The sequence below is a fragment of the Hippocampus zosterae genome, chromosome 3, assembly GCF_025434085.1.
Source record: "Hippocampus zosterae strain Florida chromosome 3, ASM2543408v3, whole genome shotgun sequence".
NCBI classification, from domain to species: domain Eukaryota; kingdom Metazoa; phylum Chordata; class Actinopteri; order Syngnathiformes; family Syngnathidae; genus Hippocampus; species Hippocampus zosterae.
In genome coordinates, this window is record NC_067453.1 from 3,054,240 (window position 1) to 3,078,811 (window position 24,572).

Genomic DNA, 24,572 nt, shown 5'->3' on the forward strand with positions numbered 1-24,572 from the left:
ATAGGACTGAACCCCCTAAGCCAAGTAATCACCAAGACAGGCTATGGATACCGCCTCAGAAATGGAGCTACAATCAGTCACCTCCTCTACATGGATGACATAAAGCTGTATGCTAAGAGCGAAAGGGACATAGATTCACTGATCTACACAACCAGGATCTACAGCAGCGACATCGGGATGTCATTCGGGCTTGAGAAATGTAGTCGGATGGTGACTAAGAGAGGAAAGGTAGTCCGCACTGAAGGGGTCTCACTCCCTGAAGGAACAATAGCAGACATTGAGGACAGCTACAAGTACCTTGGTATACCACAAGCCAATGGCAACCTCGAACTGGCAACAAGGAAAGCGGCTACGGCCAAATACCTCCAGCGAGTGAGGCAAGTCCTAAGAAGCCAGCTCAATGGCAAGAATAAGACCCAAGCAATAAACAGCTATGCCCTGCCAGTGATCAGATACCCTGCAGGAATAATAAGGTGGCCAAAGGAAGAGATTCAGACCACGGACGTTAAGACCCGAAAGCTCCTAACCATGCATGGAGGGTTCCATCCCAAATCCAGCACCCTGAGACTGTACGCAAGCCGAAAGGAAGGAGGCCGGGGACTAGTGAGTGTGAGAGCCACTGTCCAGGATGAAACATCCAAGCTCCATGAATACATCAAGGAGAAGGCTCCAACGGATGACGTACTCAGAGAATGTCTCAGACAATGGGGAACAGAAGATGAGGCGCTGGAAGAGGGACCATCATGGGAGGATAAGCCCCTACACGGGATGTACCACCGGACCATAACTGAAATGGCTGATCTCAAGAAGTCCTATCAGTGGCTAGAGAGGGCTGGCCTGAAGGACAGCACAGAGGCACTCATCCTGGCTGCTCAGGAGCAGGCCTTGAGCACCAGAGCCATCGAGGCCCAAATATACCACACCAGACAAGACCCAAGGTGTAGGTTGTGCAAAGAGGCACCTGAGACGATCCAACACATAACTGCAGGGTGTAAGCTTCCTGGCCTCTGGTAGAGGACCCGAGCTGAATGAGGGACGGACACCACCCGAGGGGTGAGATGAGGATTTTTTTTTTATATATATATATATATATATTAGAGTTGTCAAACGACTAAAATATTTAATCTAATTAAAAATGCAACCGTCATAATTAACTCAAATGAACTAAAAAATTAATCGTGATTACTCACACATTTTTTATCGTTTCTAAATTTCCTTTTACATTTTTTCCCCCATTTCAATGCTTTCATCAACATGGAATCATGAATCAGTTTTCTATGTGCCAAATGCAAATATTTACTGAAATAACAATTTCGATTTTCAATTTTACATGAACATTTTTCACTTGGTGCAGTTATTCACACATAATCTTTCACACATTACTGTCCATCAATAACGGTGAAAATATTTTGTCACACAACAGCTGCTTTAACAGCTTTTTTTATTAAATCAAAACAGAGCAATATAACATTATAAAGTGCACATCTAAGGTACACTAGTACTCAGCCTATAGTGGATTTAAACCATGGTTGCATACTTAATTTTTCTCAAGTTTGCTTTCAACACAGCAGTCTGTTTCTGTATGTTTGTTGAAGAATAACGAGACACCGGACACCAGTGTTCATTATGTGCCACTGTATTCGAAACTGCCGGTCTTACAAACAAGCACACGCACTTCCCCCGTGCTGCAGGGGCAAACCATTCTGAAAGGGGGGGTTTTACTCCCCCTAACATAGTCAGGCTATGTTGATTGTATTGGTCCTTCTTGCGCGGAAGTCTGTCTCTACGGTTTTGTGTAGACCTCATTTCGAATGACTACACTTGGTTCGATGACAACACTGGAGACATTTTACTTTCGCTAGGTCGCTACCACTGTAGCGCACTGTCACTGTCAGACGAACACAGAGAAGCTCCACCCGCTGTATTTATGTGGACACGGAACGCTGTAACCTTCCACACAAAATAGTTCCAAACAAGTAACAATCGCGTCAGTGGCATACATCGTATACCTGTATGAAACAGAGAGAGAGAGAAGAACAGATAACTTTGGTCTTGTCAGTGGAGCAATATGGCAACCTTTTAAAAGTAAACTTTCCATTCATAAACTCTTTAAGTATCCGTTTTCGGTGTTTCGCGCTGCCGGGGCTGGCAAAACAGACATGGGCGTGGACTTCTGCAGCGCTCTTGTTGTTTTGTTTCTGGTGTATTTATAGAGCAACGTAACATCCGCTTGTGACGTGTGCCGCGTTAATCTCGCGAGAAAATTTTTAATCCCGTTAAAATTCATTTAAATTAATGCCAATAAAAACGCGCTAAACTGACAGCTCTAACATATAACCAATATATAATAATATAAAGGTAATACGTCCTGCTTGTCATTCCCCAAAAATATTAGGGCTTCTTAGGCTGTAATGTAGGGCAGTGTAAGACCTGGTGCAAATGTTACTAAGGCCATGTCTGCTATTGAGTGATGAATGGAAACATTACACCTAAAAACTAAACCGCGATACCCCGCAATTCGTGGGGCATATGCTCTGTGAAAAGCAAAAATCTGGGAATAACGAACGGTCACTGAAATGGATTGAGGCAATGTTTTTTGTTAATTTTTAAAAATATATATATTTTAAAAAATGTGGGAGCGAGTGATTTTGCCAATGGCCAACTGCAAGTATTTGGGGATCCACCCCAAATCCCCCCCCCCCCCCAAAAAAATACACATTTATACAAACATACATTTAAATTAATGAAACGGCCACTCAAAGAGTGTTTCACCTGCGGTGTGCGGGCCACCAGTTGCCCATGCCTGGGCTAATATATTTAATGAATGTTTGTGACGTTGGCACTTGATAACCTGAAAACTAAGGAAGTATAACGGTCCCAAATTTGGGCTTCAAGAATTTTTTTTAAATTCTTGAACATTGGTGCAACCTGATAATCTGACCTTCAAGAATTTTTTTTTATGAAGGAAAAACAAACATTTGTTGGTTGTCATAGTTTTAAATAATTAAGTTGAATTACATAACAAAGAATCCGCTCAGTTTATAACCTGAAAGTTTCCTTTATCTAAACAAGATTTGTTCATTGAAACAAAGCATATTCTGAAATTTGTATCAAAAATTTTACATTGTTGTACTGCTGAATGATAATGATTTCATTAGATTTGGATTGATGGGTAATACACTTTCATTTGTGCAGCGTAGAATGACAAGTACAAAATTTCAAACAAGTTGCAGAAATAAAATAATTACAGCAATTTGCCCACAAATTAAAAAAAAAAATCACAAATCAAAGGACTGGTCCTATCACGATGCATCGTGGACCCGAAAAAGCAGGCCAGAGGGAGGAGCAGGGGGTATTTGATGAATTGTATTAAAACACAGAGAAAAATAAATCCAAAACAAAGTCCTGAAAACAAAAAGAATCCAAAGTCGCAAACAAAGCCCGACAGTGCCACCTGTTGGCCACATACAGAATCATGACAGTGCCCCTCCCTCAAAGGAAGGATCCCAAAACGTCCCATAGTCGTCCAAAGGCTTGCCTCGCCGGGGAACAGGAACAAAAAGCGACGGCAAGACTTGTTTTGCCAGGGAACAGGAACAAAAGCGACGGCAACCCTTGCCTCGCCGGGGAAACGGGAACAAAAGTGATGGCAACCCTTGCCTCGCTAGGGAACAGGAACGTAAAGTGAAAGCAACAAAATCACAAGAAATCAAAGTAGCAAAAACCTAAGACTGAAAACAAAACATGACACCCATGAGTGGTCGGGTGGGAGTCATTTTATACAACTCGTTACATAATGACCAACAGGTGTGTAGTTGCAGGGGGCGCCCTACAGTTCCACCTGTTGGCAATATTTAGGCATGAATGTTTTTTCTTCTGACAATTAAAACATGGTGCTGCCTTGATATTAATCTCTATCACACACGCGCACATACATACACACACACACACACACAAATACACACTCTCTCTCTTGACGAGTTTGGTCTTTGTTCATTGAATACATTTTTTAAAGTGTAATTATATTAATAATTATATTTTAACGTGTCAAGAAATATTATGAGAAACTCTTAACAGCTAAAAGAATGCTCAAGAAATTTGGAGCTTCTAAAAAACAAGAACATTAAATATTTGGCATTGAATATTTTTTCCAGCATCTTTTTGGTGTCACTCACAGCACTTGTTTATCATTACATCCCAATTATTTTGCTCTCGTTTCAAAAAGTAATTGACATGTTTAATAGAATGCAACCACTGTTCAGATATTAGAAAGCGAAAGTATAAGCAACAAAGCTATTTTTTCTCCAGATTCTGTGGAAGTAGATGAATATTTTAAGATTTTGCAATGTTCTCCCACTGATTACCAAAGAATGGAAACAGCGACAAAGGTAGTATCAATCTTCTTTGTCCACTGCTTAACTCAAAACATACTTCAAAAATCGCTGATGTTCTCTCAATAAGCATTTTCCATTTTTTCCATTTTCCATTAAAAAAATGGGGGATGGTCCCATGCACGTATTTTAAATTTGACCAAAAAAGATCTGTTGACAGGTGAGGATTGCGAATATGGTTTTGTAAAGTTAAAGGCTTTTGCACGGTGGGGCTCTGCGTGCAGTGTATGGTTGGTGCTGGGACCATTTTCGGCAAAATAAGCAATTAGCGTCTCAACAAGAAATTGATTTCCAAGAAAGTCGTGGTTTCAGTAAATGTGAGAATTCCATTCGACGGCAACAACGTTCAGATTGGCAGTGAGTCACTTCTTCCAAGTCACAGTCAAGGTGCCTCGTGGCGAGGCATGGAACTGGGCCCCATTAAACTGACAGTCAGCTCTCCTCCCATGCTCACCTGATGGACTTTCCCTCAAAGTACAGTACATTGACCGTCTCTTTTCATTGTATTTTAGGACATCACCAGCCACAATGATCATTCTCAAGGTGTTCACTGTTGCCCTTTTGGTGTTAGGTAAGTCATCAAACCTTCAACGACGAAGTAAGAGTGAGTGAAAGGCATGTATGTAACAAAGATGCCAACTCTTTATCACAGGAACCAGCAGTTTTTCTGCTAAGGTTCGACAAGTGCGAAGTCATCCACCAGGACCACCTGGACCACCAGGAGGACCACCTGGTCCACCAGGCCCAGATGGACCGCCAGGACCACCTGGTGAAACAGGACCATTAGGACCACAAGGTCATCCAGGACCACATGGACCAAATGGTCCACCAGGGCCAGATGGTCCACCAGGGCCACCTGGATCAGATGGTAAACCAGGGCCAAAGGGTTCAAGTGGACCACCTGGACACGATGGTCCACCAGGACCACCTGGACAAAATGGGTCAAATGGTCCAACAGGACCACCTGGACCAGAAGGGCAGATTGGACCACATGGCCCAGAAGGCCCAGCCGGGCAAGCTGGACCACCAGGACCACCTAGTATGCCAGGACCACCTGGACCACCATATTATCCACCTTGGTCAGCTTATTATGGTCGACATTGGCCACCAGTACCTTGGCAACCTAAGCCATATCAGTATTACGGATACTTGCCACCAAACCAGCCTTACCAATACTTTCCACCAATGTATCCTGACCAATCCTTCCCACCACACCCTGAGCTACCTGGACCCCCTTGACCTCCTAGTATGCCAGAACCACTTGGACCACCAGGAACTCCTGAGTCAACACTAAATTTTCCATATTATCCACCTTGGTCGACTTATTATGGTCACCGTTGGCCACCAGTGCCTTGGCAACCTAACCCATTCCCATATCAGTCTTACCAATACTTGACACCATACCAGCATTACCGATACTTGCCACCATACTATTATTACAGATACTTGCAACCACACCATTTAAACCGATACTTGCAACCACACCAGGAATACCGCTACTTGACACCATACCATCCTTTCCGATACTTTCCACTGTCCCAGCCTGACCAATACTTGCCACCATATCCTGAGCTACCTGTCCGATCACATCGTGGTGAACCATTTGACCAATATCCATAATTTCACAACGAGGGCAATGGATGAAAATGACCGAACTTGAGCAGCACACCTTGCCAAGCTATACCATCACTCAGACATTTATTTCATATCATCAATTAGCCACCCGGCAAATACCAGCCAACATTGCAGTCACCTATTATTGTGGATTAAAAACCATCCATCTCAACCAAGTGTTACTCGAGATGAAAACAATCATCCTGACTTTTTAAACCAGGACCATCAACTCGGTCCGCGCCATGACCTGCCTCACCAACATGAGTGACTGCAGATATAAACAACGCAACTGGACCACCACCTTGTTCACCCAGCCTTTTACTGGTGATGAACACAACCCCCCTCTACCACCAATTGGACCAACATCTACTTCGCCACCTGGCTCCCTGGGCAAGTCATCCCAGAGCATTGAGAGTGAGCTGCGTTTGTCCCTCAAGAAAACTTGTCAGGATTCATTCAATCCTTATTGTAATGATCAGCTGCGGTCGTGTGTGTAATGAACAATTACTATCCTTTCCCCCTGAAGAAATCAAGAGGAGGAGCGCAGTCTTGACATTTGTGTACTGGCATGTTGGAGCATTGGTATTGTACTGTCTCGGCCAGATTTGGACAGTCCGGTAAACTCATCTTCTACACCACGACTCTGAAGACGTTACTCTTTGTCCACAGGTTTAATGATGGAGAAAAAGATGAAACTGTAACATACAATGAGGCAAAATTACCTTCAATTCACACCATGCACAGATGTTACAATAAAAAACTGAATTTGCAGCGTATATGAATTGCTTTTCGTTCACAACCAACAGAATAAAATAACATGACCTTGACTGCGAAATTAGCAAGACGTCATCGTGCTAACGCAATTAGCAAGCGGTAGCTCAAATCCTAACATATTTTTTGCACATCGCCGAGCAGCATTTCTAACATAAAGTGTCACAAAACTGTTCACCGATAACGAAACAAACTTGTACATACTCACGATGCTGCCAAAGGCGTGAGATGTCTGTGGATTGTGCCTGATGGTGGATTTCTGGACCACCGTCCATAACCGGTCCGGCATGTCGCTTCTCCCTGCGCTGCAGGGCCGCCAGGTTGTATGAGGTGTCGTGATGCGCTGCGCCCTCCAGGGTGCGTCGTCGCCACTCCACCCGATCCGATGCCGCTTCCTCCATGTTGGTCGGATCGATGGTGAACTTCTTGAGAGTGACCTTTATGCTGTCTTTAAAACGCTTCAGCTGCCCGCCGCTGCTCCTCTCCCCAATGACGCCACTTCCGGTTATGAACTTAGGTGTTTACAATGAAGTCAATAAAATTATGTTGCATAAAGAAACACTCTTAATTATGCTTAGGAATATAAACATTACTTTAGTGTAACTTAAATGCAACATTCAAACTCAGATCAACTGTAAATTGGGGACAGAACACTCCCCGCCTGGCATGATTACGTGTCACCCACTTGTCCATTGCGTACGCACTCACACGACTGGTCTCATGAACAATGTCTCTCCTCCATGCTTGATCACCTTCACCTCAAACTCTTCCGTCTTTGCTTCTAAAAGTCTTTGTTACTATTCCAAGTGGCCATTCATTTCTTTGTACTTGGCGATCCTGAAGGAGAAAGATGTTCTTCGTTGTTTTTGCGTGGAGACCGCCACTTACTTCGTGCTTGCAGGGTTGGGAGAAACTGTTTACGCCATCTGTCCCAGAAGGTGTTGGACAGATGCTGGACAGACAGAAGGGACTACCATATTTCCTTAAGATGGGAGCAGATACAGCGAGAACAGCAGAGGCCCCAGAATTGAGCCCTGTGGAACACCACATGACAGGGGAGCAGTGCGTGACTCAGAGCAGCCAAGGCTGACACAAAAGGTTCTGTCAGGTTGATAGGACCTAAACCACTCAAGGGCACTGCCGCCAATACCCACCAAGTGCTGCAAACGAGTCAGCAGAATACTGTGATCCACTGTATCAAATGCTGCAGTTAAGTCCAATAAAGCTAGACACACATGGTCTCCAGATTCATTTGCCACGAGGATGTCATTAGAAACGCGTAACAGGGCTGACTCCGTGCTATGCATCGTCTTGAAACCTGACTGGAAGACCTCCAAGATGTTATGTTCACCCAAGAAAAGTTTCAACTGCATGTGCACCACTTTTTCCAGAATTTTGGAAATGAAAGGCAGTTTGGAAATGGGCTTGAAACTTGACAGCACATCTTGATCAAGACCAGGTTTCTTGATCAAGGGTTGGATCACAGCATGTTTAAACTGTTGAGGAACTACACCAGAAGAGAGGCTGCTGTTGATGATATCCAAGACCGATGCGCCAACACTCGGGAGAACCTCCTGAAAGAAGTGCGGGGTAAGAGAGTCGCAAGGGGAGCCAGATGGCTTCGTCTGGTGAACTACATCCTCCAAAAGCGCTAAGGACACAGTTTCAAAAGAATTTAGTACAGCTGAACATGGAACATGGACAGAGGAGTCAGATGCAATATTTGAGACCGGAGTCCTAGCTGAAGAGACCTTATCAATGAAAAATTGAAGCCGTTGCACATCTCGGGTGAAGTTTTAAATGTAAATCGTTTTAAATAGTGCGCGTTGGTTGTGACGGTTAGCTTGAATAAGGTCCGACAGATATTCTCTTTTGGCCTCTTTTACTGTGAGCTGTTGTGGTCAAGGGCGGCCCGCTAGTCCAGTGGTTAGCACGTCGGCTTCACAATGCAGAGGTACCAGGTTCGATTCCTGCTCCGGCCTCCCTGTGTGGAGTTTGCATGTTCTCCCGGGCCTGCGTGGGTTTCCTCCGGATGCTTTGGTTTCCTCCCACATTCCAAAAACATGCGTGGCAGGCTGATTGAACACTCTAAATTGTCCCTAGGTGTGAGTGTGAGCGTGGATGGTTGTTCGTCTCTGTGTGCCCTGTGATTGGCTGGGAACCGATTCAGGGTGTCCCCCGTCTACTGCCCGGGGTATATATATATATATATATATATATATATATATATATATATATATATATATATATATATATATATATATATATATATATATATATATATATATTTAAAAAAATACTCATCTCACCCCCTCGGGTGGTGTCCGTCCCTCATTCAGCTCGGGTCCTCTACCAGAGGCCAGGAAGCTTGAGGGTTCTGCGCAGTATTCTTGCTGTTCCCAGCACTGCACATTTCTGGACTGAGATGTCCGATGTTGTTCCCGGGATCTGTTGCAACCACTCATCTAGTTTGGGGGTCACTGCCCCGAGTGCTCCGACCACCACAGGCACGACTGTCACCTTTACCTTCCAGGCTCTCTCCAGCTCCTCTCTGAGCCCTTGGCATTTCTCGAGTTTCTCATGTTCCTTCTTCCTGATGTTTCCATCACTTCGGACCGCTACATCCACTACAGCGGCTTTCCTCTGCCCTTTATCTATGATCACGATATCTGGTTGGTTCGCCATTACCATCTTGTCAGTCTGGATCTGGAAGTCCCACAGGATCTTCGCTCTGTCATTCTCCACCACCTTCGGAGGTGTTTCCCATTTTGACCTTGGGGTTTCCAGTCCATACTCCGCACAGATGTTTCGGTAGACTATGCCAGCCACCTGGTTATGGCGTTCCATGTAGGCTTTCCCTGCCAGCATCTTACACCCTGCAGTTATGTGTTGGATCGTCTCAGGTGCCTCTTTGCACAACCTACACCTTGGGTCTTGTCTGGTGTGGTATATCTGGGCCTCGATGGCTCTGGTGCTCAAGGCCTGCTCCTGAGCAGCCAGGATGAGTGCCTCTGTGCTGTCCTTCAGGCCAGCCCTCTCTAGCCACTGATAGGACTTCTTGAGATCAGCCACTTCAGTTATGGTGCGGGGGTACATCCCGTGTAGGGGCTTGTCCTCCCATGATGGTCCCTCTTCCAGCGCCTCATCTTCTGTTCCCCATTGTCTGAGACATTCTCTGAGTACGTCATCCGTTGGAGCCTTCTCCTTGATGTATTCATGGAGCTTGGATGTTTAATCCTGGACAGTGGCTCTCATACTCACTAGTCCCCGGCCTCCATCCTTTCGGCTTGCGTACAGTCTCAGGTTGCTGGATTTGGGATGGAACCCTCCATGCATGGTTAGGAGCTTTCGGGTCTTAACATCCGTGGTCTGAATCTCTTCCTTTGGCCACCTTATTATTCCTGCAGGGTATCTGATCACTGGCAGGGCATAGCTGTTTATTGCCCGGGTCTTATTCTTGCCATTGAGCTGGCTTCTTAGGACTTGCCTCACTCGCTGGAGGTATTTGGCCGTAGCCCCTTTCCTTGTTGCCAGTTCGAGGTTGCCATTGGCTTGTGGTATACCAAGGTACTTGTAGCTGTCCTCAATGTCTGCTATTGTTCCTTCAGGGAGTGAGACCCCTTCAGTGCGGACTACCCTTCCTCTCTTAGTCACCATCCGACTACATTTCTCAAGCCCGAATGACATCCCGATGTCGCTGCTGTAGATCCTGGTTGTGTGGATCAGGGAATCTATGTCCCTTTCGCTCTTAGCATACAGCTTTATGTCATCCATGTAGAGGAGGTGACTGATTGTAGCTCCATTTCTGAGGCGGTATCCATAGCCTGTCTTGGTTATTACTTGGCTTAGGGGGTTCAGTACTATGCAGAACAGCAGTGGGGAGAGTGCATCACCTTGGTATATGCCACATTTGATGGACACTTGGGTAAGTGGCTTGACATTGGCTTCAAGTGTGGTTTTCCACATCCTCATCGAGTTCGCAACGAAGGCTCTTAGGGTCCTGTTCACCTTATGCAACTCCAAGCATTCAGTGATCCATGAATGTGGCATCGAGTCATAGGCTTTCTTGTAATCAATCCAAGCTGTGCACAGGTTGGTAAGTCGGGACCTGCAGTCTTGTGCGACTGTTCTGTCAACCAGGAGCTAATGTTTGGCTCCTCTGGTATCTCTACCAATGCCCTTCTGCGCTTCGTTCATGTATTGATCCATGTGTCCACTTTTCTTAGCCGCAATGATGCCTGACATGAGCTTCCATGTTGTGGAGAGACAGGTTATTGGCCGATAGTTGGATGGGGCTGCACCCTTCGAGGGATCCTTCATGATCAGGATCGTTCGCCCTTCGGTTAGCCATTCTGGGTGAGTCCCATCCCTCAGCAGCTGGTTCATTTGTACTGCTCGGCGCTCATGGAGTCCTGTGAGATTCTTTAGCCAGTAGGTGTGGACCATGTCAGGGCCTGGTGCTGTCCAGTACTTCATATCTGAGACTCTTTCCTCTATGTCTGCCACTGTTATGGTAATTGGGTTCTGTTCAGGGAGGTTGCTGTGCTCTTCTCTCAGGGTCACCAGCCATTGTGCACTGCTGTTATGTGCAACCTCCTTCTCCCATATGCCTTTCCAGTACCTTTCAGTTTCCAGTCTTGGTGGGTCAGCTCTGTTGTTAGGACCCTGCCACTGAGCGTACACTTTCGCAGGTTGTGTTGCAAACAGCCTGTTTATTCGTCTGGCCTCATTCTCTTTTGTGTACCGCCTTAGGCTACTGGACAAGGCTTGGAGCCTTTGTTTGGCAGTTTCGAGTGCTTCAGGTGCGGTCATCTGGATGTACCTCTCGGGTATCTGCCTTTTCATCACACCTCTCTGGGCCTCCGTCAATTGACTCACATCTTTAAGGGCCGCTTTGATTTTAGCCTCCAACCGTCTTTTCCATGGTGGGTAACGTATCTCATGGCTTCCAAGGTTGCTCTTATAGCCCAGAGTCTCCAGGATCACTGATGCTGAAGCGTATATCAGCTCATTGGTTTCTGTGATCGTTACGGTAGGGATCGCCCTCAGTGCTGCATTCACACTTTCTATGAGACTTTCAGATGGTACTTCACATAGCCGTTGTAATCGGTTTCTAGGTTGCCCAGCTTTCATTCTCGCCATGATCTTAGCTTTCAGGTCAGTTGCTGCCTCGCTCAGCATTTCATTCATTGGGGCTGGCCACCCAATCTCATCATCTGCATTCATTGGGGCTTGCCTCCAATCTCTTGTATGACCTCCTCCTCTGATCTGGCAGCCTGGGGCCCTTCACCATGGAACCTGCGTTGTACCTCATCTATCTCAAGTTGTGACGGCAGTTGCCGTTTGTGGATGTTGGAACACTGAGCTACTAGTTGTTTCGTGGTCAACCGTGACTGTGGGTTTCGAAGTAACCATTTAGCCCACATTATCTGCATTTAACAACTAGGGTTGCTTGAGTAGTAGCATTCCAACAGAGCCATGTTATCGCATCTCGCCCATCTGCGCTTTGTTCCAGTAGCCCATTTTTAATCAAGGTGCTCTGGTTCCCCAGCACCTGACGCAGACCTTGTTTGGCCGGGCGACGTCTGAGCCGGCATGTCATTCGTTTTATTGTCTCTCATCATTGTATGAGGTAGGCATTAGCGTGAAGGATCTTGCCCAAGGACCCACACTGGATGGTGTTAAGTGCTCATTTTTTTTTGCCCCAAGCGGGATTCGAACCACCGTCTCGCATATGCCAAACCGATGCCTTACCAACTGAGCTATCCAGCCGAGCTGAGTATACGTCATCTTATTATCATATGTATATATATAAATATATATATATATATATATATATATATATATATATATATATATATATATATATATATATATATATATAAACACTCTTCAAACTCATCCGGATTCAACACGGCAGTGACAGCACGTCTTGATAGGCTGCCACAATTTCCATTTTGGACAAATCTCACAACGTTAAACGCTTCACCCAGCCGCCGAGTGCGGCGGGCAGCAGGCCTCTTGGACAGGTTGAGAGATAAAAAAATAATAATCCCCGTTCAGTCTCAATGGCAGGGAGCAGGCTTCACCCGGCCGCCGAGTGCGGCCGGGGAGCAGGCCTCTTGGACAGGTTGAGAGATAAAAAAATAATAATCCCGTTCAGTCTCAATGGCGGGGTGCGGGCCGGCCCGGCGGCGGAGTGCGGCCGGGGAGCAGGCCCATTGGACAGGTTGAGAGATAAAAAAATAATAATCCCCGTTCAGTCTCAATGGCAGGGAGCAGGCCTCACTCGGCCGCCGAGTGCGGCGGGCAGCAGGCCTCTTGGACAGGTTGAGAGATAAAAAAATAATAATCCCCGTTCAGTCTCAATGGCAGGGAGCAGGCCGCACTCGGCCGCCGAGTGCGGCCGGGGAGCCGGCCTCTTGGACAGGTTGAGAGATAAAAAAATAATAATCCCCGTTCAGTCTCAATTGCGGGGTGCGGGCCGGCCCGGCGGCGGAGTGCGGCCGGGGAGCAGGCCCATTGGACAGGTTGAGAGATAAAAAAATAATAATCCCCGTTCAGTCTCAATGGCAGGGAGCAGGCCTCACTCGGCCGCCGAGTGCGGCGGGCAGCAGGCCTCTTGGACAGGTTGAGAGATAAAAAAATAATAATCCCCGTTCAGTCTCAATGGCAGGGAGCAGGCCGCACTCGGCCGCCGAGTGCGGCCGGGGAGCCGGCCTCATGGACAGGTTGAGAGATAAAAAAATAATAATCCCCGTTCAGTCTCAATGGCGGGGTGCGGGCCGGCCCGGCGGCGGAGTGCGGCAGGGGAGCAGGCCCATTGGACAGGTTGAGAGATAAAAAAATAATAATCCCCGTTCAGTCTCAATGGCAGGGAGCAGGCCGCACTCGGCCGCCGAGTGCGGCCGGGGAGCCGGCCTCTTGGACAGGTTGAGAGATAAAAAAATAATAATCCCCGTTCAGTCTCAATGGCGGGGAGCAGGCCGGCCCGGCGGCGGAGTGCGGCAGGGGAGCAGGCCCATTGGACAGGTTGAGAGATAAAAAAATAATAATCCCCGTTCAGTCTCAATAGCAGGGAGCAGGCCGCACTCGGCTGCCGAGTGCGGCGGGCAGCAGGCCTCTTGGACAGGTTGAGAGATAAAAAAATAATAATCCCCGTGCAGTCTCAATGGCGGGGTGCGGGGTGGCCCAGCGGCGGAGTGCGGCCGCCGAGTGCGGCCTGGGAGCAGGCCCCTTGGACAAGTTGCGAGATAAAAAAATAATAATCCCCGTTCAGTCTCAATGGCGGGGAGCAGGCTGCACTCGGCCGCCGAGTGCCGCTAGGGAGCAGGCCTCTTGGACAGGTTGAGAGATAAAAAAATAATAATCCCGTTCAGTCTCAATGGCGGGGTGCGGGCCGGCCCGGCGGCGGAGTGCGACCGGGGAGCAGGCCTCTTGGACAGGTTGAGAGATAAAAAAATAATAATCCCCGTGCAGTCTCAATGGCGGGGTGCGGGCCGGCCCGGCGGCGGAGTGCGGCCGGGGAGCAGGCCTCTTGGACAGGTTGAGAGATAAAAAAATAATAATCCCGTTCAGTCTCAATGGCGGGATGCGGGCCGGCCCGGCGGCGGAGTGCGGCCGGGGAGCAGGGCCATTGGACAGGTTGAGAGATAAAAAAATAATAATCACCGTTCAGTCTCAATGGCGGGCAGAAGGCCTCTTGGACAGGTTGAAAGATAAAAAAATAATAATACCGTTCAGTCTCAATGGCGGGGTGCGGGCCGGCCCGGCTGCGGAGTGCGGCCGGCCGCCGAGTGCGGCCGGGGAGCAGGCCCCTTGGACAGGTTGAGAGATAAAAAAATAATAATACCCGTGCAGTCTCAATAGCGGGGTGCGGGCCGGCCCGGTGGCGGAGTGCGGCCGGCCGCCGAGAGCGGCCTGGGAGCAGGCCTCTTGGACAAGTTGAGGGATAAAAAAATAATAATCCCCGTTCAGTCTCAATGGCGGGGAGCAGGCTTCACCCGGCCGCCGAGTGCGGCCGGCCGCCGAGTGCGGCCGGGGAGCAGGCCTCTTGGACAGGTTGAGAGATAAAAAAATAATAATCCCGTTCAGTCTCAATGGCGGGGTGCGGGCCGGCCCGGTGGCGCAGTGCGGCCGGCCGCCGAGTGCGGCCTGGGAGCAGGCCTCTTGGACAAGTTGAGGGATAAAAAAATAATAATCCCCGTTCAGTCTCAATGGCGGGGAGCAGGCTTCACCCGGCCGCCGAGTGCGGCCGGCCGCCGAGTGCGGCCGGGGAGCAGGCCTCTTGGACAGGTTGAGAGATAAAAAAATAATAATCCCGTTCAGTCTCAATGGCGGGGTGCGGGCCGGCCCAGCGGCGGAGTGCGGCCGGGGAGCAGGCCCCTTGGACAGGTTGAGAGATTAAAAAATAATAATCCCCGTTCAGTCTCAATGGCGGGGTGCGGGGCGGCCCGGCGGCGGAGTGCGGCCTGCCGCCGAGTGCGGCCGCCGAGTGCGGCCTGGGAGCAGGCCCCTTGGACAAGTTGAGAGATTACAAAATAATAATCTCCGTTCAGTCTCAATGGCGGGGAGCAGGCTGCACTCGGCCGCCGAGTGCGGCCGGGGAGCAAGCCTCTTGGACAGGTTGAGAGATAAAAAAATAATAATCCCGTTCAGTCTCAATGGCGGGATGCGGGCCGGCCCGGCGGCGGAGTGCGGCCGGGGAGCAGGGCCATTGGACAGGTTGAGAGATAAAAAAATAATAATCACCGTTCAGTCTCAATGGCGGGCAGAAGGCCTCTTGGACAGGTTGAAAGATAAAAAAATAATAATACCGTTCAGTCTCAATGGCGGGGTGCGGGCCGGCCCGGCTGCGGAGTGCGGCCGGCCGCCGAGTGCGGCCGGGGAGGAGGCCCCTTGGACAGGTTGAGAGATAAAAAAATAATAATACCCGTGCAGTCTCAATAGCGGGGTGCGGGCCGGCCCGGTGGCGGAGTGCGGCCGGCCGCCGAGAGCGGCCTGGGAGCAGGCCTCTTGGACAAGTTGAGGGATAAAAAAATAATAATCCCCGTTCAGTCTCAATGGCGGGGAGCAGGCTTCACCCGGCCGCCGAGTGCGGCCGGCCGCCGAGTGCGGCCGGGGAGCAGGCCTCTTGGACAGGTTGAGAGATAAAAAAATAATAATCCCGTTCAGTCTCAATGGCGGGGTGCGGGCCGGCCCGGTGGCGCAGTGCGGCCGGCCGCCGAGTGCGGCCTGGGAGCAGGCCTCTTGGACAAGTTGAGGGATAAAAAAATAATAATCCCCGTTCAGTCTCAATGGCGGGGAGCAGGCTTCACCCGGCCGCCGAGTGCGGCCGGCCGCCGAGTGCGGCCGGGGAGCAGGCCTCTTGGACAGGTTGAGAGATAAAAAAATAATAATCCCGTTCAGTCTCAATGGCGGGGTGCGGGCCGGCCCAGCGGCGGAGTGCGGCCGGGGAGCAGGCCCCTTGGACAGGTTGAGAGATTAAAAAATAATAATCCCCGTTCAGTCTCAATGGCGGGGTGCGGGGCGGCCCGGCGGCGGAGTGCGGCCTGCCGCCGAGTGCGGCCGCCGAGTGCGGCCTGGGAGCAGGCCCCTTGGACAAGTTGAGAGATAAAAAAATAATAATCCCCGTTCAGTCTCAATGGCGGGGAGCAGGCTGCACTCGGCCGCCGAGTTCGGCGGGCCGCCGAGTGCGGCCGGGGAGCAAGCCTCTTGGACAGGTTGAGAGATAAAAAAATAATAATCCCGTTCAGTCTCAATGGCGGGGTGCGGGCCGGCCCGGCGGCGGAGTGCGGCCGGGGAGCAGGCCTCTTGGACAGGTTGAGAGATAAAAAAATAATAATCCCGTTCAGTCTCAATGGCGGGGAGCAGGCCGCACTCGGCCGCCGAGTGCGGCCGGGGAGCAGGCCTCTTGGACAGGTTGAGAGATAAAAAAATAATAATCCCGTTTAGTCTCAATGGCGGGGTGCGGGCCGGCCCGGCAGCAGAGTGCGGCCGGGGATCAGGCCCCTTGGACAGGTTGAGAGATAAAAAAATAATAATCCCCGTTCAGTCTCAATGGCGGGGAGAAGGCTGCACTCGGCCGCCGAGAGCGGCCGGGGAGCAGGCCTCTTGGACAGGTTGAGAGATAAAAAAATAATAATCACCGTTCAGTCTCAATGGCGGGCAGAAGGCCTCTTGGACAGGTTGAGAGATAAAAAAATAATAATCCCGTTCAGTCTCAATGGCGGGGAGCAGGCCGCACTCGGCCGCCGAGTGCGGCGGGCAGCAGGCCTCTTGGACAGGTTGAGAGATAAAAAAATAACAATCCCCGTGCAGTCTCAATGGCGGGGTGCGGGCCGGCCCGGCTGCGGAATGCGGCCGGCCGCCGAGTGCGGCCGGGGAGCAGGCCTCTTGGACAGGTTGAGAGATAAAAAAATAATAATCCCGTTCAGTCTCAATGGCGGGGTGCGGGCCGGCCCGGCGGCGGAGTGCGGCCTGGGAGCAGGCCGCTTGGACAAGTTGAGAGATAAAAAAATAATAATCACCGTTCAGTCTCAATGGCGGGGTGCGGGCCGGCCCGGCTGCGGAGTGCGGCCGGCCGCCGAGTGCGGCCGGGGAGCAGGCCCCTTGGACAGGTTGAGAGATAAAAAAATAATAATACCCGTGCAGTCTCAATAGCGTGGTGCGGGCCGGCCCGATGGCGGAGTGCGGCCGGCCACCGAGTGCGGCCTGGGAGCAGGCCCCTTGGACAAGTTGAGGGATAAAAAAATAATAATCCCCGTTCAGTCTCAATGGCGGGGAGCAGGCTTCACCCGGCCGCCGAGTGCGGCCGGGGAGCAAGCCTCTTGGACAGGTTGAGAGATAAAAAAATAATAATCCCGTTCAGTCTCAATGGCGGGGTGCGGGGCGGCCCGGCGGCGGAGTGCGGCCTGCCGCCGAGTGCGGCCGCCGAGTGCGGCCTGGGAGCAGGCCCCTTGGACAAGTTGAGAGATTACAAAATAATAATCTCCGTTCAGTCTCAATGGCGGGGAGCAGGCTGCACTCGGCCGCCGAGTGCGGCCGGGGAGCAAGCCTCTTGGACAGGTTGAGAGATAAAAAAATAATAATCCCGTTCAGTCTCAATGGCGGGGTGCGGGCCGGCCCGGCGGCGGAGTGCGGCCGGGGAGCAGGCCTCTTGGACAGGTTGAGAGATAAAAAAATAATAATCCCGTTCAGTCTCAATGGCGGGGTGCGGGCCGGCCCGGCGGCGGAGTGCGGCCGGGGATCAGGCCCCTTGGACAGGTTGAGAGATAAAAAAATAATAATCCCCGTTCAGTCTCAATGGCGGGGAGAAGGCTGCACTCGGCCGCCGAGTGCGGCCGGCCGCCGAGTGCGGCCGGGGAGCAGGCCCCTTGGACAAGTTGAGAGATAAAAAAAATAATAATCTCTGTTCAGTCTCAATGGCGGGGAGCAGGCCGCACTCGGCCGCCGAGTGCGGCCGGGGAGCAGGCCTCTTGGACAGGTTGAGAGATAAAAAAATAATAATCCCGTTAAGTCTCAATGGCGGGGTGCGGGCCGGCCCTGCGGCGGAGTGCGGCCGGGGAGCAGGCCTCTTGGACAGGTTGAGAGATAAAAAAATAATAATCCCCGTGCAGTCTCAATGGCGGGGTGCGGGGCGGCGGAGTGCGGCACGGCGGCGGAGTGCGGCCCGGCGGCGGAGTGCGGCCGGCCGCCGAGTGCGGCCTGGGAGCAGGCCCCTTGGACAAGTTGAGAGATAAAAAAATAATAATCCCCGTTCAGTCTCAATGGGTGGAGCAGGCTGCACTCGGCCGCCGAGTGCGGCCGGGGAGCAGGCCCATTGGACAGGTTTAGAGATAAAAAAATAATAATCCCCGTTCAGTCTCGATGGCGGGGAGCAGGCCGCACTCGGCCGCCCAGTGCGGCGGGCAGCAGGCGTCTTGGACAGGTTGAGAGATAAAAAAATTATAATCCCCGTGCAGTCTCAATGGCGGGGTGCGGGGCGGCCCGGCGGCGGAGTGCGGCCGGGGAGCAGGCCCCTTGGACAGGTTGAGAGATAAAAAAATAATAATCCCCGTTCAGTCTCAATGGCGGGGAGCAGGCTGCACTCGGCCGCCGAGTGCGGCGGGCAGCAGGCCTCTTGGACAGGTTGAGAGATAAAAAAATAATAATCCCCGTGCAGACTCAATGGCGGAGTGCGGCCGGCCGCCGAGTGCGGCCGCCGAGTGCGGCCGGGGAGCAGGCCCCTTGGACAGGTTGAGAGATAAAAAAATAATAATCCCCGTTCAGTTTCAATGGCAGGGAGCAGGCTGCACTCGGCCGCCGAGTGCGGCCGGGGAGCAGGCCTCTTGGACAGGTTGAGAGATAAAAAAATAATAATCCCGTTCAGTCTCAATGGCGGGGTGCGGGCCGGCCCGGCGGCGGAGTGCGGCCGGGAGCAGGCCCATTGGACAGGTTGAGAGATAAAAAAATAATAATCCCCGTTCAGTCTCGATGGCGGGGAGCAAGCCGCACTCGGCCGCCGAGTGCGGCGGGCAGCAGGCCTCTTGGACAGGTTGAGAGATAAAAAAATAATAATCCCCGTGCAGTCTCAATCGCGGGGTGCGGGCCGGCCCGGCGGCGGAGTGCGGCCGGCGGCGGAGTGTTGCCGGCCGCCGAGTGCGGCCGGGGAGCAGGCCCCTTGGACAGGTTGAGAGATAAAAAAATAATAATCCCCGTTCAGTCTCAATGGCGGGGAGCAGGCAGCACTCGGCCGCCGAGTGCGGCCGGGGAGCAGGCCTCTTGGACAGGTTGAGAGATAAAAAAATAATAATACCCGTGCAGTCTCAATGGCGGGGTGCGGGGCGGCCCGGCGGCGGAGTGCGGCCGGCAGCCGATTGCGGCCTGGGAGCAGGCCCCTTGGACAAGTTGAGAGATAAAAAAATAATAATCCCCGTTCAGTCTCAATGGCGGGGAGCAGGCAGCACTCGGCCGCCGAGTGCGGCCGGGGAGCAGGCCTCTTGGACAGGTTGAGAGATAAAAAAATAATAATACCCGTGCAGTCTCAATGGCGGGGTGCGGGGCGGCCCGGCGGCGGAGTGCGGCCGGCAGCCGATTGCGGCCTGGGAGCAGGCCCCTTGGACAAGTTGAGAGATAAAAAAATAATAATCCCCGTTCAGTCTCAATGGCGTGGTGCGGGCCGGCCCGGCGGCGGAGTGCGGCCGGGGTGCAGGCCCATTGGACAGGTTTAGAGATAAAAAAATAATAATCCCCGTTCAGTCTCGATGGCAGGGAGCAGGCCGCACTCGGCCGCCCAGTGCGGCGGGCAGCAGGCGTCTTGGACAGGTTGAGAGATAAAAAAATAATAATCCCCGTTCAGTCTCAATGGCAGGGAGCAGGCCGCACTCGGCCGCCCAGTGCGGCGGGCAGCATGCGTCTTGGACAGGTTGAGAGATAAAAAAATTATAATCCCCGTGCAGTCTCAATGGCGGGGTGCGGGCCGGCCCGGCGGCGGAGTGCGGCCGGGGAGCCGGCCCATTGGACAGGTTGAGAGATAAAAAAATAATAATCCCCGTTCAGTCTCAATGGCGGGGAGCAGGCTTCACCTGGCCGCCGAGTGCGGCCGGCAGCAGGCCTCTTGGACAGGTTGAGAGATAAAAAAATAATAATCCCCGTTCAGTCTCAATGGCAGGGTGCGGGCTGGCCCGGCGGCGGAGTGCGGCCGGGGAGCAGGCCCATTGGACAGGTTGAGAGATAAAAAAATAATAATCCCCGTTCAGTCTCAATGGCGGGGAGCAGGCTTCACCCGGCCACCGAGTGCGGCCGGCCGCCGAGTGCGGCCGGGGAGCAGGCCTCTTGGACAGGTTGAGAGATAAAAAAATAATAATCCCGTTCAGTCTCAATGGCGGGGTGCGGGCCGGCCCAGCGGCGGAGTGCGGCCGGGGAGCAGGCCCCTTGGACAGGTTGAGAGATAAAAAAATAATAATCCCCGTTCAGTCTCAATGGCGGGGAGCAGGCCGCACTCGGCCGCCGAGTGCGGCGGGCAGCAGGCCTCTTGGACAGGTTGAGAGATAAAAAAATAATAATCCCGTTCAGTCTCAATGGCGGGGTGCGGGCCGGCCCGGCGGCGGAGTGCGGCCGGCCGCCGAGTGCTGCCGCCGAGTGCGGCCTGGGAGCAGGCCCCTTGGACAAGTTGAGAGATAAAAAAAATAATAATCCCCGTTCAGTCTCAATGGCGGGGAGCAGGCTGCACTCGGCCGCCGAGTGCGGCGGGCAGCAGGCCTCTTGGACAGGTTGAGAGATAAAAAAATAATAATCCCCGTGCAGACTCAATGGCGGAGTGCGGCCGGCCGCCGAGTGCGGCCGGGGAGCAGGCCCCTTGGACAGGTTGAGAGATAAAAAAATAATAATTCCCGTTCAGTTTCAATGGCAGGGAGCAGGCTGCACTCGGCCGCCGAGTGCAGCCGGGGAGCAGGCCTCTTGGACAGGTTGAGAGATAAAAAAATAATAATCCCCGTTCAGTCTCAATGGCGGGGAGCAGGCTGCACTCGGCCGACGAGTGCGGCCGGGGAGCAGGCCTCTTGGACAGGTTGAGAGATAAAAAAATAATAATCCTGTTCAGTCTCAATGGCGGGGTGCGGGCCGGCCCGGCGGCGGAGTGCGGCCGGCGGCGGAGTGTGGCCGGCCGCCGAGTGCGGCCGGGGAGCAGGCCCCTTGGACAGGTTGAGAGATAAAAAAATAATAATCCCCGTGCAGTCTCAATAGCGGGGTGCGGGCCGGCCCGGCGGCGGAGTGTGGCCGGCCGCCGAGTGCGGCCGGGGAGCAGGCCCCTTGGACAAGTTGAGAGATAAAAAAATAATAATCCCCGTTCAGTCTCAATGGCGGGGAGCAGGCAGCACTCGGCCGCCGAGTGCGGCCGGGGAGCAGGCCTCTTGGACAGGTTGAGAGATAAAAAAATAATAATCCCTGTGCAGTCTCAATGGCGGGGTGCGGGGCGGCCCGGCGGCGGAGTGCGGCCGGCAGCCGAGTGCGGCCTGGGAGCAGGCCCCTTGGACAAGTTGAGAGATAAAAAAATAATAATCCCCGTTCAGTCTCAATGGCGGGGTGCGGGCCGGCGCGGCGCGGAGTGTGGCCGGGGTGCAGGCCCATTGGACAGGTTTAGAGATAAAAAAATAATAATCCCCGTTCAGTCTCGATGGCGGGGAGCAAGCCGCACTCGGCCGCCCAGTGCGGCGGGTAGCAGGCGTCTTGGACAGGTTGAGAGATAAAAAAATTATCATCCCCGTGCATTCTCAATGGCGGGGTGCGGGCCGGCCCGGCGGCGGAGTGCAGCCGGCCGCCGAGTGCGGCCGCCGAGTGCGGCCGGGGAGCAGGCCCCTTGGAAAGGTTGAGAGATAAAAAAATAATAATCCCCGTGTAGTTTCGATGGCGGGGAGCAGGCCGCACTCGGCCGCCGAGTGCGGCGCGAAGCAGGCCTCTTGGACAGGTTGAGAGATAAAAAAATAATAATCCCCGTTCAGTCTCAATGGCAGGGTGCGGGCCGGCCCGGCGGCGGAGTGCGGCCGGGGAGCAGGCCTCTTGGACAGGTTGAGAGATAAAAATATAATAATCCCGTTCAGTCTCAATGGCGGGGTGCGGGCCGGCCCAGCGGCGGAGTGCGGCCGGGGAGCAGGCCCCTTGGACAGGTTGAGAGATAAAAAAATAATAATCCCCGTTCACTCTCAATGGCGGGGAGCAGGCCGCACTCGGCCGCCGAGTGCGGCTGGCAGCAGGCCTCTTGGACAGGTTGAGAGATAAAAAAATAATAATCCCGTTCAGTCTCAATGGCGGGGTGCGGGCCGGCCCGGCAGCGGAGTGCGGCCGCCGAGTGCGGCCTGGGAGCAGGCCCCTTGGACAAGTTGAGAGATAAAAAAATAATAATCCCCGTGCAGTCTCAATGGCGGGGTGCGGGGCGGCCCGGCGGCGGAGTGCGGCCTGGGAGCAGGCCCCTTGGACAGGTTGAGAGATAAAAAAATAATAATCCCCGTTCAGTCTCAATGGCGGGGAGCAGGCTGCACTCGGCCGCCGAGTGCGGCCGGGGAGCAGGCCTCTTGGACAGGTTGAGAGATAAAAAAATAATAATCCCCGTTCAGTCTCAATGACAGGGTGCGGGCCGGCCCGGCGGCGGAGTGCGGCCGGGGAGCAGGCCCATTGGACAGGTTGAGGGATAAAAAAATAATAATCCCCGTTCAGTCTCAATGGCGGGGAGCAGGCTTCACCCGGCCGCCGAGTGCGGCCGGGGAGCAGGCCTCTTGGACAGGTTGAGAGATAAAAAAATAATAATCCCGTTCAGTCTCAATGGCGGGGTGCGGGCCGGCCCAGCGGCGGAGTGCGGCCGGGGAGCAGGCCTCTTGGACAGGTTGAGAGATAAAAAAATAATAATCCCCGTGCAGTCTCAATGGCGGGGTGCGAGCCGGCCCGGCGCCAGAGTGCGGCCGGGCGCCGAGTGCGGCCGCCTAGTGCGGCCGCCAAGTGCGGCCGGGGAGCAGGCCCCTTGGACAGGTTGAGAGATAAAAAAATAATAATCCCCGTGCAGTCTCAATAGCGGGGTTCGGACCGGCCCGGCGACGGAGTGCGGCCGCCAAGTGCGGCCGGGGAGCAGGCCCCTTGGACAGGTTGAGAGATAAAAACATAATAATCCCCGTTCAGTTTCAATGGCGGGGAGCAGGCTGCACTCGGCCGCCGAGTTCGGCGGGCCGCCGAGTGCGGCCGGGGAGCAGGCCTCTTGGACAGGTTGAGAGATAAAAAAATAATAATCCCGGTGCAGTCTCAATGGCGGGGTGCGGGCCGGCCCGGCGGCGGAGTGCGGCCGCCAAGTGCGGCCGGGGAGCAGGCCCCTTGGACAGGTTGAGAGATAAAAAAATAATAATCCCCGTTCAGTCTCAAAGGCGGGGAGCAGGCTACACTCGGCCGCCGAGTTCGGCGGGCCGCCGAGTGCGGCGGGCAGCAGGCCTCTTGGACAGGTTGAGAGATAAAAAAATAATAATCCCGTTCAGTCTCAATGGCGGGGTGCGGGCCGGCCCGGCGGCGGAGTGCGGCCGGCCGCCGAGTGCGGCCGCCAAGTGCGGCCGGGGAGCAGGCCCCTTAGACAGGTTGAGAGATAAAATAATAATAATCCCCGTTCAGTCTCAATGGCGGGGAGCAGGCCGCACTCGGCCGCCGAGTGCGGCAGGCAGCAGGCCTCTTGGACAGGTTGAGAGATAAAAAAATTATAATCCCCGTGCAGTCTCAATGGCGGGGTGCGAGCCGGCCCGGCGGCAGAGTGCGGCCGGGGAGCAGACCCCTTGGACAGGTTGAGAGATAAAAAAATAATAATCCCGTTCAGTCTCAATGGCGGGGTGCGGGCCGGCCCGGCGGCGGAGTGCGGCCGGCCGCCGAGTGCGGCCGCCGAGTGCGGCCGGGGAGCAGGCCCCTTGGACAGGTTGAGAGATAAAATAATAATAATCCCCGTTCAGTCTCAATGGCGGGGAGCAGGCCGCACTCGGCCGCCGAGTGCGGCAGGCAGCAGGCCTCTTGGACAGGTTGAGAGATAAAAAAATTATAATCCCCGTGCAGTCTCAAAGGCGGGGTGCGAGCCGGCCCGGCGGCAGAGTGCGGCCGGGGAGCAGACCCCTTGGACAGGTTGAGAGATAAAAAAATAATAATCCCCGTGCAGTCTCAACAGCGGGGTGCGGGCCGGCCCGGCGGCGGAGTGCGGCCGGCCGCCGAGTGCGGCCGCCGAGTGCTGCCGGGGAGCAGGCCCCTTGGACAGGTTGAGAGATAACAAAATAATAATCCCCGTGCAGTCTCAATGGCGGG

The 24,572-nt window shown here is 53.0% G+C and overlaps 1 protein-coding gene across 1 annotated transcript in view; it reads left to right on the forward strand.

Moving 5' to 3' along the window:
- LOC127597274 (cuticle collagen 1-like) overlaps nt 1-5,468 on the forward strand; it is a gene marked incomplete at its 3' end in the record, with an annotated part of 44,290 nt that extends 38,822 nt beyond the window's left edge. The window contains exons 2-3 of the mRNA XM_052060186.1: nt 4,904-4,962; nt 5,044-5,468. Coding sequence (XP_051916146.1) covers nt 4,904-4,962; nt 5,044-5,468 — 484 coding nt within the window. The remainder of the gene's footprint in view (nt 1-4,903; nt 4,963-5,043) is intronic.
- Between the last annotated feature and the right edge of the window lie 19,104 nt (nt 5,469-24,572).